The sequence below is a fragment of the Egretta garzetta genome, unplaced genomic scaffold (genome assembly GCF_000687185.1).
Source record: "Egretta garzetta isolate BGI_Z169 unplaced genomic scaffold, ASM68718v1 scaffold329, whole genome shotgun sequence".
NCBI lineage: Eukaryota > Metazoa > Chordata > Aves > Pelecaniformes > Ardeidae > Egretta > Egretta garzetta.
This window is the reverse complement of record NW_009269999.1, coordinates 4,772,935-4,792,256: the sequence shown is the minus strand read 5'-3', so window position 1 is coordinate 4,792,256 and position 19,322 is coordinate 4,772,935. Positions and strand designations below refer to the sequence as shown.

The window sequence follows — 19,322 nt, the reverse complement described above, 5'->3', positions numbered from 1 at the left end:
ACAAAATTTCCTGCAGTTACATTTGAATATTGACTTTGCTGCCTCTAGCCATGGTTTGATGAATGAATACTTTTAAGGCAGGGGTACCCAGAGGGGAGAAAAATGGCAGAGCTCTTCATTTGGTGGTAGTGCCAGCTTTTAAGTAATCATTGAAGTATAATCTTAAAATATGAATTAACTAATATGTTCATATGTATAATTCAAGAAAGAGGATACTGTGGGTACACAAAATTAATTTTTAATTTATTAAAGCCAATCAGGCAACAGTAATCAAAAGGACTAAATGAAAAGTGCAAACTCAAATCATAGGAAGTTCTGCAGAATTAATTGCAATAAATAAAAAAGTTCCATGAACTAGATCTTCCTTGTTAGTAGTTTTTTTATGTAAATCAGATGAATATTTAGTATTAACCTAAAAAACCCTTCAGCTTGCATACAATTGTATGAATTATGTTTTGCTCCCATACCTCTCCTCGCTGTAAGATCTTGCAGAAAAAAATTGATCGATTTCTATTTCTAATTCATAGTATCTTTTTTTATACACTGACTTTCATTATTTACGTTTTCATTCAAGCAGATTTATGTTACTCTGAAGCATACTGGGGAACAGTGATTTGAGAGAACAGAGCAGAACAGCAATCTGTCTTGTATTTTCCCTTTGTTTCAGTTGTGTTAATCTTGAAATCAGCCTACTGATACTGCTTAGATTTTATGTTGTGAAGGTGCTTTGTAAGATGCGCTGTATGAAGATATTTGTATATGCAAACATGAAAAAATATTTAGAAGGAGGTAATTCTTAAAAAGACCTTTGAATTCTAATGAGGTAGGTCTGATTTTTCAGAGCAATGCAGCAGCCTAAGAGAGCAAAGTGTGATCCTTATGTCACAGTGTGACATGTTCAGTGGAGGGTTATTGAATAGAAGTTATTTTCACCTTGCAGAGTAATGGCCAGGCTGCAGCACACTGTCTGGTTTTGTTATTTGGCCTTTGAGAGTGGATATTGATAAATATGAGATGATTCTCAAAGAACTACACTGATTCACGGCATGAAAAATCTGTTTTCTAGTGAGAGATTAAAGAACATAGTTCAATTTTAAAATGAAGAAAGTTTAAAAAGTTGGTCCTACCACATTTTATAGGCATTTCTATATGGGAGAAATTTCTACTTTTAGACAAAAAAAGAGTGGCTGGACAATTCAGATTGGAAATAATGTCTGTTTTTGGAAAAACATTGATTGACTACTGTAATGATTTATTTAGGGCATATGGTAGATTCTCCATCATTAAGTCTTCATTTCGTCAAGATTATATGTGTTGTTGAAAAGGACGGATTACGTCCCTTTCAATCTTGTAATATTCTGCATGTGTGGCATAGAAGGTTACTGTGATTTCAGTGACCCTGTTGAAGCTGCGATCTGGTATACAGTAAACAGGCTAGGATAGGGGAGGCTGAATAGAGCCATCAACAGCTCAGTAGCTATGCCTTGGATGAGCACAAGTAGAGTCATTTATTTTAAGCACTCTTTACTTGCTATTGCTCAAGAGATTGGAACAGCAGAAAAACAAAAGGAAAAATAGGTTGACACATTTTTTTAAAATGTGTTTTCTACTTTTTTGAGCAAGGTAAGTCAGTCCATGGAAAGAAACACAAGGTGTAACTAAAGTGTTAGATTTGTCTTTGAGCACATGGCAATCCTTTTTCACTTTCAAATATCAGATCAGTGCTTAACTTTATGAACAAAACTGATAGTGGAATAAAAGAGGCAAAGCCTTAGAGACAAATGGAAGTCAAATTCATTTAACCAGCTAATCTCAAAGTGAAGGAAAGCACTTTACCTATATAGAGAGATGGGATGGAGGGGGACAGAGATTGATTTGTGTTATTGAGCCTACTTTACTATACATAATGTCTTTGAGGTCATTGCAAATCTCCTATCAGGAGTTAGAGATGGTTATAATTCTAGATAAAGATCTTTTCTAATGGATAAAAACTGACTTTAAACTTAAGGTGCTTTGGAACATTTTGAAATCCTCTTCTGATTAGAAGTCTTTGAGTCAAAAATATTCTGAGTATATAATATTCAGAAATAAAAATGAAACTGGTAGAGGTGAATTCAAAATCACATGGGGGGTAATGAGGCAAAGATTTCAGCATATTCCAAAGGCAATTATGTTCTTTCCTGGTAGGGATTATGTGTCATGAGACACAAGTAAAAGAAACTGCCTTCTTTTTTTGTCCTTAAATTGACATATGCTTATGCTAACTTTATCACCAGCAGACCAGATAGAAGTACTGTATGGCTTTTTCAGTTTTGCCACAAGTTAAGAATTAGGCATGCAACATTTTTTATTATTGCAAGTCAGTATTTAGTGTTGCTGTTATGAACTTTACATCCTTTATAAAACATAGGTTGATGCTTTCTGGATCTCAGAGAAACTGAACAGCATACTTTGCTGTAGCTTTACAAGTAATTTAAAAGCCCATTTGTGATCCTGTTTTGAACCACGGGTAGAGAAGATTGTAGCTATGAACCATTTCTCATTAACTTACATTCACATAGAAAACAGCTTCTGGAAAGGTCAGTTCTTCCCATATATGTAAAAAAAAAAATCTTCAGAATACTATAAAGAAAGTTGTATTTAGAAGATACCTGGTAACATAATTGAAGTCAGTTCCAACATCCAGAAAACTGTTAAATATATTCCTGTTTTTTCCCTTTGTCCTTTTTTAAAAAGGGTTTACTTCCATAGATCATCTGCCCATTGCAGCAAAAGTGAACATCCAGGCTTCCTTTGGCCCTAAAATAAGTTAAATTTTAGCCCCAAAGTACATTATTTATTTTTAATTATTATTAAATTCTTGCTACAGCTTTTTGCTTGTTATGAAAATGTGGCTGTCCAAAATCAGAAAAAAAGTATTTCGTTTGTCTTAAGAATATATTAGTTATTGTCACAGCTGCATTTATATAATATAGATAATTATCTGAAAATTGGAGAATGGTGTCTGTAATTGTTCTTTCTGTTACAGAAGCTCCTAAAAGCTTTGTTGTGACAGGTATTTTCCAGAGAGATAGTATTATAGACTGTAAAATGTTGCAATCGGAATTAGGACCAATGCGTAAGATAGACGCAGCATAAGATATTAGTAGAGTGAGTAATTTTATACCTAGTGAAATCTGCATGAAGGCATTTAACCCTTGGCTTAATTTTAAAATATAGTATACAGCAATGTTATTCATAGTTATAATCCCATCTTGCTGTTAAGTAGCCTGGTATTCATTGCAGACATAGCAGAGAAATGAAGACACTTGTGAAAGTAATTTCTGTACCTGGTGGGAAGTAGGATCAAGTAGTAAAATACAGAAGCAGGTTTTGAAAAAGAACAGCATTATTCTGTTCAGAGACCTGAGACTAAAAAAAGAAATCTTCAGAAGGACTTTTGGTTTAAGAAGGACTATGTTTTTTTAGATATGAATGTAGTAAGGATTTCAGGAATACAATACATTCTTTAAAAAAAAAACCAGAAAGGTAGTGGTTTTTATTATTATAGATACTCTCTTCAGTTGTTGCGACCTGTACTGCAGTTACATCGCTTCACTTGGTCTTTTTTTTTTTTTTGGCTCAGTCATCTACATTGCTGCAGTCATTAGCCATTGTCCAGCATTATTTTTTATGTTAAAATTCACTTTGTGCACTTCTCTGCTTTGTATTTTGTCACTTTAGGAGAACTTAAAAGACTGAAGATAATTTTCCAGCAAATTTTATGGCCAGCATTGCAATTAGGATTATTCTGTCTTTAAAACCCCATCCCTGTTTTCTCTTACTTATGTGATAAAACACTAGAAAGATAAAGGAGAAAACAAGATCAGAACTGAAACATCCTTTACTCCATGATAGCACTTTGTCTGGAAGAATATTGCTGAATTAACAGCATAAACAGAACATTAATGTAACATAGTGCCCATTTATTAGAGTAAGCTTGATATGTAATTAATATTACCAGTTGTAGTTAGCTAATTGTTTGTGGGTAGTATTGGCTGTTGAAAGATTTTGGTTTTAGCTATGGGTCTAAAATGTAACTGCTTAGGAAGTCAAGTGTGTGTTTTGAAACTGCATTTTGTTGAAAAATGCATTTTTTTATTGTTATTATTTAAATCATTAACTTTTTTGAAAATTGTCTAAAAACCCTATGTACAATGCAAACCAGACATTACTGCAGGATATACCTTTATTAAAATATTGTATGAATGAATAGTAAGTTAATATTCTAAGAAAACATTTCTTACATAGTCTCATTTCTCTTGTCATCACGTCTGTGAATGTTGTCTCACTTAACGTGTTAAACTGCAGTTCCTTATGCATGTGAAGATACTGAATTTTAAGTTCCTGGGTGCAACTCAGTATTATAATTATGTTACTGTCCTTTTATTTTCTTTTTTTTTTTAAATCCCATATTCATGCAGGAGAATATGAGATTAGTTTACGTGGAAAGACAGTGTAATATCTCTCATCGCACCTCTTGCAAGGTGCCTTGAGTCTGCATTCCAATTAACATTTTAATTTTACTTTTTCCCACTGTTGGACATAAAACCCAGCTACTATTACCTTAAAAAAAAAATTACTCTAGTATATGCTTTAGAGAGATTATATGCAATTTTAGTTATTTCACAACTGTGATTTTCTTTTTTTAATGCATGTACATACAGTATCTTGTCAGTAGTTGACACGTTCCAGTGGAAATATATTAAGACATTTGGCTTCCTTTATTGGTATACTACTCTTAAACATTTTGTAGTTACAGTGGAAGTTTAGTTAGTTGGGAAGACTAAACAAGAGACACCAGATAAGTGGATTTGTTAGGGGAAAAGAAATCTGAAATGGCCACCCACTTACCTAAGACATAAAAAGTTATCTTTGCATCTTAGACATCTCAGAAAGCAGAACTCAGGTAAATCAAATTTAGCTTGCGTGAATGTAGGAATTTCTCAGGTTAGGACACTGCGTATCATTTCTAAGTTTATATGCTGTGTGTGCATCTCCCAGACCTCCGAAACAAAGTACTCTCTTCCAGACAGAGGAGTAAAACTGAGAAAAAGCAGGGAGACAAACATAAATGAGGCTTTCAGTGATATCATAGAGTTGTCCTGCCTTCAGCTTGCAATTCTGATATTGTTGTGGAGGAACATTTTCTGCTAGCGTGACACGAAAGTGCCAGAAGAAACAGAAGTCTACAAATAGAATGGGAGGCTGAAATTCCTGATTTGAAATATGTATATAGCCAGAACAGCATATCAGAAACTTATGGGATGTTTCAGTACTCACAGTACTTTATGTGAGAAGAGCAGATTATGTCATGCAGCAGAGGTATAGCCATGACTGCTTAAAATAACAAATAAATAACAGTAAATAAAAAGAATGCAAACAATCCACTACAATGTTTCATTAAAAAAATGTAAAAAAATAAGTCAGATGGCTTATAAAAAGGGACTAAATGCTTGAAAGCAGCATGGAGATTGCATAAAATGTGGACCAAACTCATACCACCTGTCAAAACCCCCTTATTTTAAAAGGCAAGTATGATGAAGTTGCTTGATATTGTTAAAAGGCATTAAAAAAAAAAAAAAAAAAAGCAACCCCAAAACCCAAACACATTGCACAAATGCGAAGAATAGGAAGGAATATAATTTCTAGAAATTACATATGAAAATGTGGTAAGGAAGGCCAAAAAAGATTTTGAGGGGAAGCTTGCTAAAGGCAAAAAACCTGATAATAAATCCTTTTTCAAACACATCAAAATAAGGAAGCCCGCCAGAAAATCTGGTGGGCCAACAGATGATCAAGGGATGAAAGGAACACTGAAAAAAGACAAGACTGCAGTACAAACTATAAAAATCTTTCATATCCACATTCATTATAGAAGAGCTTAGGGAGGCTCCCATCCTGGAATCTTTCTTCATAGGGTACACTTTGGATGCTCTTTCTCAAACTAGTGTCATTAAAAGCATTTTACAACAAAACATTTTGTTTACAATTGCTGTTTCTCTATAATTGCTTTTGTTTGTAGTTGCTGTTCTGCAGAACAATGGAAGGTGGCTGGAGGAATACCAATTTTCAGAAAGATTCCAGCAGATCACATACTCTGTATTGGACAAATTGACAGAAATAATAGTGAAGAATCAATTTAAGACATACACAGAAAAATATGTCATAGTGGAGAAGAGTAAATGAGAGTTTTTACAGAAGGAAATAATGTCTCATAAATTTGGTAGATTTATTTGAAAGAGGCAAAAAATATGTAGGTATGGAAGACTTGAGTTCATTTAGCATCTTGCGCTGCAAGAAAGCACTTCAGAAGGCTTCCCCAGATGTAAACTACCGTGAGATCGAAGGGAAGCTCCTGATGTATATAAAATTGGGTTAAAAGAAACTTCAGAGGGAAAAGGTAGAGATTAATGATTAATATTCCTTAGAGGAGTAAGTCAAGAGCAGAGACTGATGCAAACTTTACTCTTCAACGTACTCATATATATATATATATATTCATATATCATCTGGCAAAGAGATGGCGATATTTGTAATGATAATAAGGTTTTTTGGTAGTGAAGGTGAACATTTTTTGTGAAGTTACAGAAGGTTCTTGCAGTAGTAAGTGACTGCGAAATAAAATAGCAGATAAAAGGCTGTGTTGATAAAAGACCAGCTAATGGGAAAGAACAACCCTGAACTGTATGCTGAGTAGTGAGATCTGGCTACATATTGCTATTTAGGAAGTGTGGAAGCACATCCAGTGACCAGTATGACATAGTAACACCTTTGCCTAAAAACTTGTTCTTAAACTTAGTGCGTGATTAACATTTGCTTTTTAGTATTTCACCTTCAGTATTAGAGAGTGTCTATTTAAATGGTAATACTAAAGGAACTGTGTGGCTCAGTTAATGTACAGTGAGAATAAGGTTTTTCAGTTTCAGATCATAAGTTCATGGTTCAAAACCAGTCTGACTGGATGTTTGGTTGCATCTCTGAAATAAGTGTAAGGATTTCTTGAGCCACTGCTGCCATTGACTGCTATTTTGGCAGCCTTTTCAGAAGCAGAAAGGCTTGCATGAACAAAGCAAGTTGAATTCTATTGTCCCCTCTCCCAAGATCGGAGTAAAGCCCTGTTGATGATGTGGTGTTTTTGCAAATATTTTGCATTTTTTGTCTGTAAGAAGAAAACTACATACTTCAGTTTTCTGCGCAGCTGTGTTCACAAGAATACCATTTTCTTTTAGAAAAATATAAGGAGAAAGTATATAAATAGCTGTAACTTTTTCACAAAGAATGTTAAGTGTGATCAGTGTTAAAATCAAGTATCTGTACACTGTCATTCTGCTTATTCCTGAAAGATTGAATGATCTGAAATCAGAATTATGGGAGATGCAGTAACTTCTTGTAACTAGCTTTATTTCTTTTGTTTTTACATAAAAGAATGTTTGCCTTCGGTCTTTCAGTGGGTTTTGGGTTTTGCTGGGGTTTTTTTGTTTGTTTGGCTTTGGGGTTTTTTTGTAGCAGTACTTCTAATATAGACTTACAACCTGTGACACAAAGTTCACTTGTGCAATCCCAGATCTGCCATACTAAACCAAATCCATTTGTATTTTAATAACTTCCTCATAAAATGTATTTGTGTGCTCTTTCACACTATAATCAATCAAGCCCACAATATTGAATGTTGATTCTGATTAAGCAATTTATATAGACTAAGTGTACTATTGGTTCTCATTTAATTGTATGAGGAATTACATTAAATCTATTCTTGATGAAGGAATGGTGTTCTCAGAGGTTGTTTTCCATGTCAGCAGCATTTTTTAGCAGGATGGGAGATAAACAGGGAATACATTACTTTTAAATAGAGCCATTATTAGTGAATTTTCCAGTGGCAGAAGTAAGGATGTATATATTTTTTTAATGTTTGATGTATATAATTGAGCTATCTATCTGATAATGTTCAAGGAGCAAAAATATGGAGATTTTATACAGTGAGTTGTCCTTATGTCATTGTTAATTTATATTAAGATTTGATGTCTGTATAAAATGCGATTATTGATAATAGTTCCATGAATGGGCAGGACCATAAGCAGACTAGCCAATGATTGTTCAATGAGAATCATTTAAATATGTTGAAGTGAATGAAGGTGACCTAGAACAAGGGATTTTTATTCATAAAAAAATATGTTCTTGATTGGGGAAGTTGGAGCACTTCTGTTATTTTGTAGACCTGGAAATGTAAGGAGTGCATGAAGGGGGGAAAAAAGGACTCTTGGCTTTGTTCTCTGCAGTGGTACCAATAACTGATCACATAGTTGATCACATATCTTATGCTGTTCAAATGAAATATGACCTTTTGAAGCATGGCTTTTCCATTTTTCTGAAAGTTTGATGTTGCCTGAATATACTAGCAAAACTAGTACTAGGAGGTTAGTGATTAACTGCAAACTTTTCTCACACACGCTAATTCATGGTTGATTGGTAAACAAATGCTAAGTTTCCATTACAAACTGTAAAAGTTTTTTGCTTAACCGTCATTCTTCTAAGAATTGTTTCATAAGCAAAAAGCTACAAATTGGCCTATATTAGAGTTTATTGGATTTAAGATAACCACTCTGTACTTGAAAAGTTGTGCTGTAGCGTGTACACTAGGGAAGAATACAAGTGTGTTTTGTGTTCAAATGAAAAAAATCATTGTTTTTTAAATATCAAGAGACAGCATTAGGCAAATTGAGAGTAAAATTACCTCAGGAATATGTTGGGTCTCAAACAAAGTTTCAAATGTTAATCTGAATTCTTTGTTTGGCTGCGTAAATTTCAATCCAAACTGAAGCATTCTCAGATTTTGAGGAAATTATCACTTGCATTCAAGTGTCAAATTATTTTCTAATGCATTACACTAGTCATTACAATGTCAGCAATGTTATGCTAATATTACTTACTTTTAAGTAATCTTTAAGCAAACATAATCTGAACTGGAAGCTGTTGGGTTGAGTTCAAGTCATGAAAATGTTTCATCCAAACCCTTCCTGTGTCTTGAAAATGGTTACCACCATTTCCAGGTGAAAAGCATCCCAGAAAAGCAACCCAGAACTATGGGTTATCGCTCTGATAATTAGTGTATCATTTAGTATGGAGTCATCTTTTCTATTAATGCAGATACTATTAATTCTGTATAGAGATGCTGCAGTTCAAGGCTAGATTTTTCATTAATTTCAGTATAACTTCACCAAATCCTAAAGGATTCTTTTCTTTTTGCATTTGAGTAATGAGTGAAAAAGTACTTAAAAATGTCAGCTAATTACTCAAGGTCTATTTCTTGTATAGATTCAGAATGTCATACTGAAAAGATGCTTCTATTGCTATGTATTTTGTTAGGCATGAGGAAGGAACCAAGTAGGCAAATGGTACTGAATACAGTTTTTCCACCATGAGAAATAACTGAAAGCTGTACCAAGACTTTTAAGGCAGTAATAATTTCTTGCATTTTATATTTCTGTTTCTCAATCTTTAGGCCCTCAGCCCACTGATTTCTTCTTAGTCTTCTGAACAGATGAGAAATTTGAAAACCAGCATTTTATTACATTGATTTATCTACATCGGAAGACACAAATTTCTTTTGTTAACATTTCATATGAAACAATAAATATTTAATATTCCAAGAAAAAAATCTTTACTATAACCTCATATTTTTGGCATTACATGTCCACGAATGCCATCTAACATGTTTTGTAGAGAAATCATTAGAACCTGTTTGCCTTTATCTGCTATTACATAAATCCTGGGACAAATCTCAGAAACATAGGTATTTTGTTTGCAAGTGCCCTTAACTCCTATGAGAAACAATAGTGGTTTTAAGTTTCTAATAGTGTGCAAATTAATAATACTTTATTACTGTAATAGCTATAGAGAAAACTTTTATATTTATATGCGAGTTATATTGGTTTTTATTGATTCTTCCATAACATTTTCCCCTTATTTTATTTGGAAAATAAAAATTTCTGTCTTCAGATGATAGACTGCTTGAAAATGGGCATACAAGCTATGACTGAAGACCAGAAAAATTTTCTTTTCTATTATTGCAGGGTTGGTTTTCCCCCTTTTATGTTAGTAGGCCATATGCAGTAGCATGTGTCCCTGTTTCTCTCTGTTTCTTTCAGTTGCACTGTTAAGGTGAAGTGTGCCTCACTGCTACGAATTTCCAACAGCACAGCAGTTTTATTTTCTCTGCTCTTTTATTTATGGCTAACTAAAACATCTTTTTGTCTACATTTACTTTGAGGGTTAAGCTCTATCTGGACTTGCATATGAAGGTATTTTTACTAATTCATTGAAAGAAGAATGTTCAAAACTGTTCAAATTAGGACAAGACAAGATTGGGAGCTCAAGTTACAGACCGGTAGCTCAAAAAGACAGTAAATGTCTTGCCTAAACCGGGAGTCCTTCTCGACTAGATGCCTGGACAGCCAGCTCCGAATATTAAGTCCCATTCTCATGACCTGTTGAAAACTTTTACATTTCCTAAAATGTTATCCTGAGGTTGTCTTGTTTTTTGCATGCTTATACATGCTTGCTACAGGCTCATACGTATGTCCAGTTAGCACATGCATGCCAGAGATCAGTCCCTGCAGATAAGTCCCCGCAGCTGTTAAAGGATTATCATAGAAGTAAGTTGTTCATCTTCTATTCCAGAAAAGACAACCTAATATTAAAAGCAAGTATTTGGAAGTATTTTCAGGTATATAGTAATTAACATTAGACTGAAATAGAGATTAAGCTTCCATGGAATTGTTTCAAATCAAATCCAAAATTAATTTTTCTTTAATATTGTTGTAAAGATCTTTTCTGTATGTTTTCCTAAGTTATTTCAGCTATCCTTATGCAAAATCTTACTTTTAAATCATGAACTTTGACTACCATTTACATGAATGACTAAACCTGGATAACATGGCAAAACCCGTTGCATTTATAAAGCTGTATTTGCCTTTGGAAATACATTTTATGACACTTTATGGTAGCCAGGGAGCCTGAGCTCTTCTTAGACAGATACCCCTTTCATATAGGCTGTTTAGGTGAAACGGGGCATTGTTCAAAAGCAGTTTGAATATATAAAGATGAAAGGAAAAATAAATTACTCGTAAGCTTCTTGATTTCTACTTAGCTTGACAGTCTGCTGAAAATGCCTCCACTAAATGTTACATGAAGTCTATTTGTGCAATCATACACTTAATCTGTAAACTTTCCAGCTGGCATGCTGGGTATCTAAACAATTGAGGAAGGTAAAAATCTTTACTTTTTAATGTTCTCTCAAATTGACGTGACAAATGGCCATAAAACACTTCTAATTAATGACGAGAAGTTTTCAACAGAGTGAAACAGAAATATAGGTCTTTACAATGCAGCTCACCTGAGCTTACTAAAAAGGGAATAGAAGCCCTAAAGGCATCAGTTAGATGCTTCTGCTGTAGTTTTGTTAGAGAGATAGTTATTTCAAATGCAGAAATTGATACACTCCGCTCATGCTTTCATTAGGTCCAAGAGTGAGAACACTAATTGAAATGTCCTAACTTATTAGGACTGTAAGAGCACCGTTTATCTTTACGTTGACATTTTGGTTATGGGTAGGATTTTCAAAGTACCAGAATGACATGAGAAAACAAATACTATTGAAAGTCAGCGTAACTTGTGTTACAAAGACATGTTGGTAGTTCAGGAGCTCTGAAAGGTAGGATTTTTGCTGGAGCAGAAATAAGACTACCATCAAAGGTTTCTTTTTTTGAGGAGGCCTGATAAAATAGCATCTTTGGCAGAGAATTATTTTAACCAGGTTTCTTGTGAGAGTAAAGGTTTTGTCATCATGCTGTACCTTTCTATCTGCTCCTTTTTTTATCCTAACTTAGCACAAGTTCTGCGTATTGGATGAATTTTGGCCAAATTTGACTGAAAGAAGTAGGTCTTGTCATGGTCTCTCAGAAATCTTCAAAATAGATAGCCTGGGTATGTGTATACAGCTGCTGAAGTCAATATTCAGACCTACTAGCAAGTGAGAAGGAGTGACTGACTGATCACAGATGTCACTTTCCAACAGGCGAACAATACAGAGAGTGGTAAGCGACATGGGAGCACGTGAAGGTAGTTGCAAGAGTTGTGTAAGAGAGAAGAGGAAAGGATGCAGGAAAAAAGCCTTGAGAGTGCTGGGTTGAGAAAAGTGATAGAAGACACATTGGCATGTTTGAAAACATTTCTGTTTATTCCCTCCTGAAGTTATCAAGAATCACCCCCTTGGGATGACAAATGGGACAACACTACCCATATGGCATATAAAACCTGGGAAAAAAAAAAAAAAAACCCAAACTGAATTGCACTAAATTTATTCAATACCTGCCTGTCTTAAAAAGGCTTGATTAGATAAAGGAGGATTAAAAAAAATTAATAAGTGGATCACTAGTGAGAAAGTAATCAGAAACCAAGTTAAATAACTTTGTATTAAAAATATACAAAGCAAAATCTTAGAGAAAAATAATAATAAATATACAAGTTATTTTACAATGACTACTTTTAAAGAAAAGTAAGATTCTTTATCTCATTTTAATTCAATTTTATAATTCAACTATAGCACGAAAAACTAACTAGGTGACTAAAAATATTTGGAAATGCCCAAAAGATAGTTGCAGGAGATGTAGTCTGCAGCACAGAACAGATAAAAGCATTTTTTTTCTTTCTTCTGAACTAGTTGACAGTTAATAAATAGCATAACACACCAGAACTTTGCATACTTTCCATTCTTTATTTTGTCTGCTCTGCAAAGAAAAGCATGAAAATATCATTGAAGTTGATGAACCATGAACATGGTGTCTTTGCAATACGTAACAGCAGCCAGGAAGACAATGAAGAGCCTTGTGAAAATTCAGTCCCTCTCACCATATCCTATGCTAATCCAATGGCATTTCTAGCATTCTGACATATCTTGTGTGATTGAATTTAGAATTGTTCACTCACTTGGGGTGAGGTTTCAAATTGGCAGTGAGTTTTTCAGGTTGTAGAGCTTAGTTAAATAGAGCTGTGATTAGTCTATGCAAGTTGGTATCAGCTTAAATAAGTCTATATTATAAAAATGGAAAAGCAATGAAGTTATTCAAATTTTATTTGAGTTTATTCAGTTGTGTTTCAAGCAACACAAACTGAAATTAAATTAAAGTTCTCATTTGTACAACCGGAATGTCCTTAGCACAGTGTTCCTTGACGTACTTTTAAGGACAACTTCTTGAAATAATACTTTGAAATTAGATGATGAATTTTGAAATAACAGGAGAATGAATAAAGTGCTCAAACAAATTTTCAGTTAACATTAACTAATAGTATTGATTGTTACTTGAAATGAGGTTGACATTTTGCCATGCAAAGTAATGAACACCCAACAAAAATGCCCATCCAAATGCAGGTCTCAGCTAATGTTCAGATGGCAGGAAGAAAGGTAGGGTAAAATGACAAAACTCCAGAGGTCATTTTGAGCCAAATGAACATTTTTCATGCTTCAAAGAAGTTGATATGGAAGATGCAAATAGCAAAAGTGTCTAAATGTGCTTTAAATTAGTAGGACAAAGATTAAATTTGAAAAGTAGACAGGCAGTAAGAGTGTGCCACATCACGAAAAATTATGTAAGTCCTGTGAGCTATAAAGTAAGCAATTAAGGCACATTGGGATACTGCAGGGAAACAAATTTATGCATGCAGCTCATTTCAGTATTTAAAAAGTAATCAGTGTGAATTCTGGTAACTGAAACTGCATTACTGATCTATTAGTGATGAACATATCTGAAAAATGGTGATAAATATGAACTAGGTGGTGCAACTGGCATGGGTCATTTAAATAATAATCAATTTCTTTACAAGTCCGTGATTTTCCTCTAGAGTATGTTGTTAAGATGAAAGTGTATCATCAATATTGCACTACTTTATGACTATTACAAAAGCACTCAATCTTTTGATTATTCAGTGAAGGAAAATGGATTCAGTTGCAGAACGTTGGAGGACAATTACTTAGGTTAATTCAAACTGAGAAATAGCACCTGGAATCATATGAAATTTAAAGAAGCTATAAAGAGAATTATAGAAGCAAATTTTGGCAACTGTAAAAGCAAAATAAGTCACATTGGAAGAAGTAGCTTAAAGTATTGCTGAAATGTAAATGTCCTATAACAACTCTGGAGGTATCTTCCAACCTAAGTTAATTGTCATTTGATCACAGAATCAGAGAAAGTTGTACCTGCACTGAGCAGGGAATTGGACCTGATTGACATGATGATACTGTGATTTGCACTATCAACATGAGAAAAAGATATAAGCATTAGTATGGATTATTACCTTTTATGGCTTATCTATTATTTAACAAAATATTTCTGGGAAGCAGAAGAACTGTGGTACTTCAAAATTTAGAGAATACATAGCTAAAAACTGAAGAAATGCGTGGATCAAAAGATCATTCTTATTTTTAACCCAACTGCAGTGTCTTCAGTTGAACAGCTACAATTCATATCGATCGAGAATGTGACAGTATTTTTGTAATGTAATTTTGGTAGCGCTTGCCTATCAGTCTGAATGAGTTTTGGTTATCTACTGTATCAATGGTTTTGATTGCAGCTTATTTCTGAATAAGCTAAACCAATATTCTGCTATCCAAAATTTCCATGAAAGTTTTTTAAACTATGCATGTTGAAAATAGGACAAGATGATTACCTATTAGGAATCTTTCAAGGAACACTGGGGAAAAAAAAAAAAGTGATCAGTATGGTAAGAAAGCTGTCACTTGCCTGTATGGCTGTTGCAGGGAATTGTTTACTCCTTTGGGTTACTGAAGAGTTACTCTTCACTGCTTTTGTCCAGCACAAAAGCAAGCAGTTCTGTAAGTTTTACTTTTACTGCATCTGCTATGTCATAATTTTAAAGTGAGTGAAGACTAATAGCAAGGCTTTTCTTCATTGTTCAGAATGACAGTAAAGGTAATAAAAACTAGAAAGTTGTCAAAAAGTTTCCTAGAATCATTCACATATCTGTGTGTTTGATTACACAGATGTTCTAATCAGCAATGTCAAATGGCTGTGCTTTATCAGAAGTTTGTATGTGTGGATTAAGTAGACTTGCCCACTTCTGATTTTATGTAAGCCATTAACAAAACAGAACACTGTTGAAAATAGCAGTGACCATATTGATAATTTGATTTTTAAAAAAAAAAACAAAAACAATTACATGCATTGTCGCAACACAACACTGTCAGAATTATTTTGTCAACAGTTAGTAAATGGCAAATGTCCTGAAGCATGAGGTGCTTCTGTAACCATTTCAAAATTCATAATTATCATAACATGTTCTTTGTATCTGTAAACATTTCATTTTATGACTTTCTATTTGTTACCCGTACTTTCAGTGGTAGTTCCCTTATTGGGTCTTGTATTACGTAGTTTTACAAACTAAAGAACTCTTAATCTTCCCTGTGAAATAACCATATGATATTTTGACTTCCTTCTCAAAAAGTAGTTTTCTGTATCAAAAAGTGCACTCATTAACATGATCTAGTAGTTAATTTTGCACAACTGTGTGTTTTGCCTTAATGAAATACATTTTGTTTGTTTCCAATTCTCAGCAAGTCTTTTGCAACTTCATTAATATTCAAACAATGTATCACATACAGTTGAAAGCTGAAATCTATTGTGGTGGGTTTTTTTCCCCATAATCATCTTTGGTATTCTTGAGATTTTGGTATATTTTAATCTAGTTTGCTATATGCTGAGAGCTTTCCTAGTTATCACTGGCCAATCTCGTTTTCTTCAAAACCTTAAGACAGCCCATGGGAATTTTTAGAAGCACACTCTTATCCTTTGAATAGTATGGGGCGACATAGTGGGTGCTTTTCAGGATCACTGCCAAATAGTGGGTCAGATCGCTCAATCAGCTTTATCAATAGCAAGACTTTCCAAATGACTGTCTTTATACAACAACAACATATTTTTTCAATGATAGAATTTTTAAAAACTTGTCAGTGATAGCACACTTAATGAATTATGCTCCTTAGCATTTCTGCTTTTTCTCCTCAAAAGAATTGCAGTGAATTTTCTTCTCTAACATAAGAATGGAGGCTTTTATATGTTCTCTTGACTAAGATAGCTATTGCTTCTTTTGCCACCCTCAGCTGAGCGGGAAAGGGCAAAAAGGATGGAACCTCAAGCATTCTTTCATACCATTCCCAAGCGAAATGTTTTTTGTCTAGGCTTTGGACTAATGCTTCACGTCTGCACCGCATTTAGCACTTGTCTGGCTTCAGGCTGCTTTTCTGTATTGCAACTTTCTGAAGACATACTGATAAAATACTATCCATCTTATAAGAAAACTTAAATGCTCGGTATTTTTACTAAATTTATGAACTTCTACTAAATCTTTTCCTCAAAGTGTGATACAATAGATGGTAAAAATATGAATTGGCTTCTTGAATTAAAAATTGTCATCCATATCTGCAGTACATATTCAATGGGAAATTCTTCTAAAAGTTTCCTTTATAGTGGTGTTGTACAGCACATTGATGAAATACTAACATATAGATACATCTATGAAGAAAGATTTTCCAAATCTATTAAAAAATAATTGAATATATACCTGACCATAACAAACATTCCTTATTTAAATAACCATATCTCAGACAGTTACTGCTGAATTTTGACTGGTTTTGGTATTGTTATCACTGGTGTTAATGTAGCAGCCTGGCAATGTATGACTTAATCATGCAATTGTCATATTTCTAGGATTTTGTCACAAATATACTGAAATGATTTTTAGTGCATGCAAAAGTGTTCTAACCTCAGGGATTTTTAAATGTTCTTAAAATAAGATTCATTATCCTTGCACTGAATTCATTTTTTTTCAGCTATTAGGTTTACTTGGTCATCAACAGTTACAGGAGTTTGACTTGCTTGCATTTAAAACAGTTTTCTTTCCTGGCTGGTGAGAACCAGAGAACTAGCCATCTTGCCAGTAAGCACTGCAGGCAATGAAAATATTCTTTTGGAGGAAATGAGCACACTAGAAATCTTATCTGAAATGTTCAATGTTTCAAAAACATAATGCTTTGTGTTATGTTGTCATGTATTATAATTTATTTCAGTATATGAAAATAGCTTTGAATTATCAGTTATGTTGACACTTCTATTTGTGCAATTTGTAAAAACTTTAAAAAATGTTTAGTGGCTATTGAGCATTGAATGAAAGTCCCATCTAAACCATCTGTATATTTCACTTTACTTAGTATTTAAAAGATAACAAATTCTTAACTGTAAGTAAATCACATGCTTGCACAGTGCCTGGCTTTTTTCCTTGATCTATTTAATTTGCTACTTATCTTCATAGTTTAAGTTCTTCAAGACAGGAATTGTCTGTTTCCTCTGTCCTTTCTCCCCTTCTGTCAGTAAAGTAGGTAATTCATTGGTTCTAATTGATGTCTGAAATGCTGAGATTTACTGCAGTAAAGTGTATTCAAAAGAGCAGCAGAGCTGTATAGTTATTTTAACAATTTCTTATGCCTTAAAATATTTCTTTGTTTATTTTTTAAACAAGTAACTGAATTTTAAGCACTTTAGATAACAAGCCTGGTCCAAGTAAGCCTTAGCACATGGTAATGGTGTAGTTGTTTATAAAAAGGTATGAATGTATAAACAGGAATACTTTTTGGATTTTATTACTACCACTGCTAAGAATTTAAGGACTTTCAACTTTGTTCTACTGGAGTGGATTGTTAAATACAGTTTGTACATGCACCTAGTCTAAATCTACGATTTTTATTAATTTTTTAATGCTATTTTTAAAAAGTAGAGCAAGGATTAGGTAGTCTTTTTGAAGTTGAGGATACAGTTTAGCTGATATCTTTGGGATGTTACTTGCCAGTGGTAAAACTTTATTAATAAAGTAAACTCCTTGACTCATCCTAGTATGTATTTTAAAACAGGTGAAGCTAATGATAAGGATGTTCAGGTGGTGGAACTTCCCATTGTTGACAGCTTACACCCACGGCCACCTTATTTACCCTTGGCTGTCCCTGAAGACCTGGCTGATAGGCTAATTCGTGTCCATGGGGATCCTGCAGTGTGGTGGGTCTCCCAGTTTGTCAAATACTTGATTCGTCCACAGCCTTGGTTAGAAAAAGAAATAGAGGAAGCCACAAGGAAACTTGGTTTCAAACATCCAGTGATCGGGTGGGTATTTAGTCTTCTTTTTAACTGTGCTTTAATATGTATAAGTAGTGATTCCTGTTCAGGACCAATTGTTTAATGATGGTTATCCAAGAGCCTCAAGCATTTTGTGGGGAGAGAGGGTTCTTTCTTAGATGAAGCTATTATTTTTTAACTGTGCATAATACGAGTTGATTACAAATACTTCTTCAGCATACTTGCCTACTTATAGTTGGACAGATATATAAAAGGTGGCTCAATAGAAGTTTTTTTAATATGTCCTTCTATATCTAGAAATGTAATACAGAATTTCGTTCATGTAATTGCCTTACAGCTTGTATTCCAGACACTTTTCTGTCTGGGTCTTCTTTTCAAGTGCCTATAGCCTTTACATTTGAGGAAAAAAGGCTAAGCCTACATTTTACATGCCACAATCCACAACTAATTTTATTGTGACTGCACCCGAACATGGTATGTGCCTTTCCCTTTCCTGCTGGTGTTTTCACTATTGTTGTCTCTTAGCTTTAACTATGAACTGGAAAGGTCTGTATGGGGAGATACAGGGAGAAGGAAGGAAAGCACCTATGTGCAATAAAGAGCAGCTTGTGGAAGAAAGGTTTTACTGTCATCTAATGTGAAAAAAAAATTCTGCTGCTATACTAGAGTCTGCAAAAGTTTCTTCCTTTGCCAGAATTTTCCTTCAATCCTTAATCTTTATTTTTGTAGGAGCACACAATAGTTCTGTCCAAATATTAGTTGGCTTGTCGGTAGGCCACTTTTCCACTGGCAGATCTGAAGACTTGTTAGGTTTCAAGCAGATGGGGAAGATGCATTTTTAACTACCTTCATTCGACCCCTGCATTGTAGTTTGTGTCCCAATATATCCGATTTAATATGCATTTTAAAAGCACAGGCATGAAATTTAAAGTTAAAATTTCGGTTGCAAAAGTACATATTGTATTTATAAATTGAATTCCTAGTTTCTGCCTTTTTCCAGTGTTCATGTTCGAAGGACAGACAAAGTAGGAACAGAGGCAGCATTTCATCCCATTGAAGAATATATGGGACATGTTGAAGAGCGGC

The 19,322-nt window shown here is 34.0% G+C and overlaps 1 protein-coding gene across 1 annotated transcript in view; it reads left to right on the top strand.

The window, feature by feature from the left end:
• The window catches only part of FUT8 (fucosyltransferase 8), a 112,123-nt gene that overhangs the window by 79,064 nt on the left and 13,737 nt on the right, over window positions 1–19,322 (top strand). The window contains 2 exon segments of the mRNA XM_009647563.2: window positions 18,017–18,263; window positions 19,237–19,321. Of these exon segments, the coding sequence (XP_009645858.1) occupies window positions 18,017–18,263; window positions 19,237–19,321 (332 nt within the window).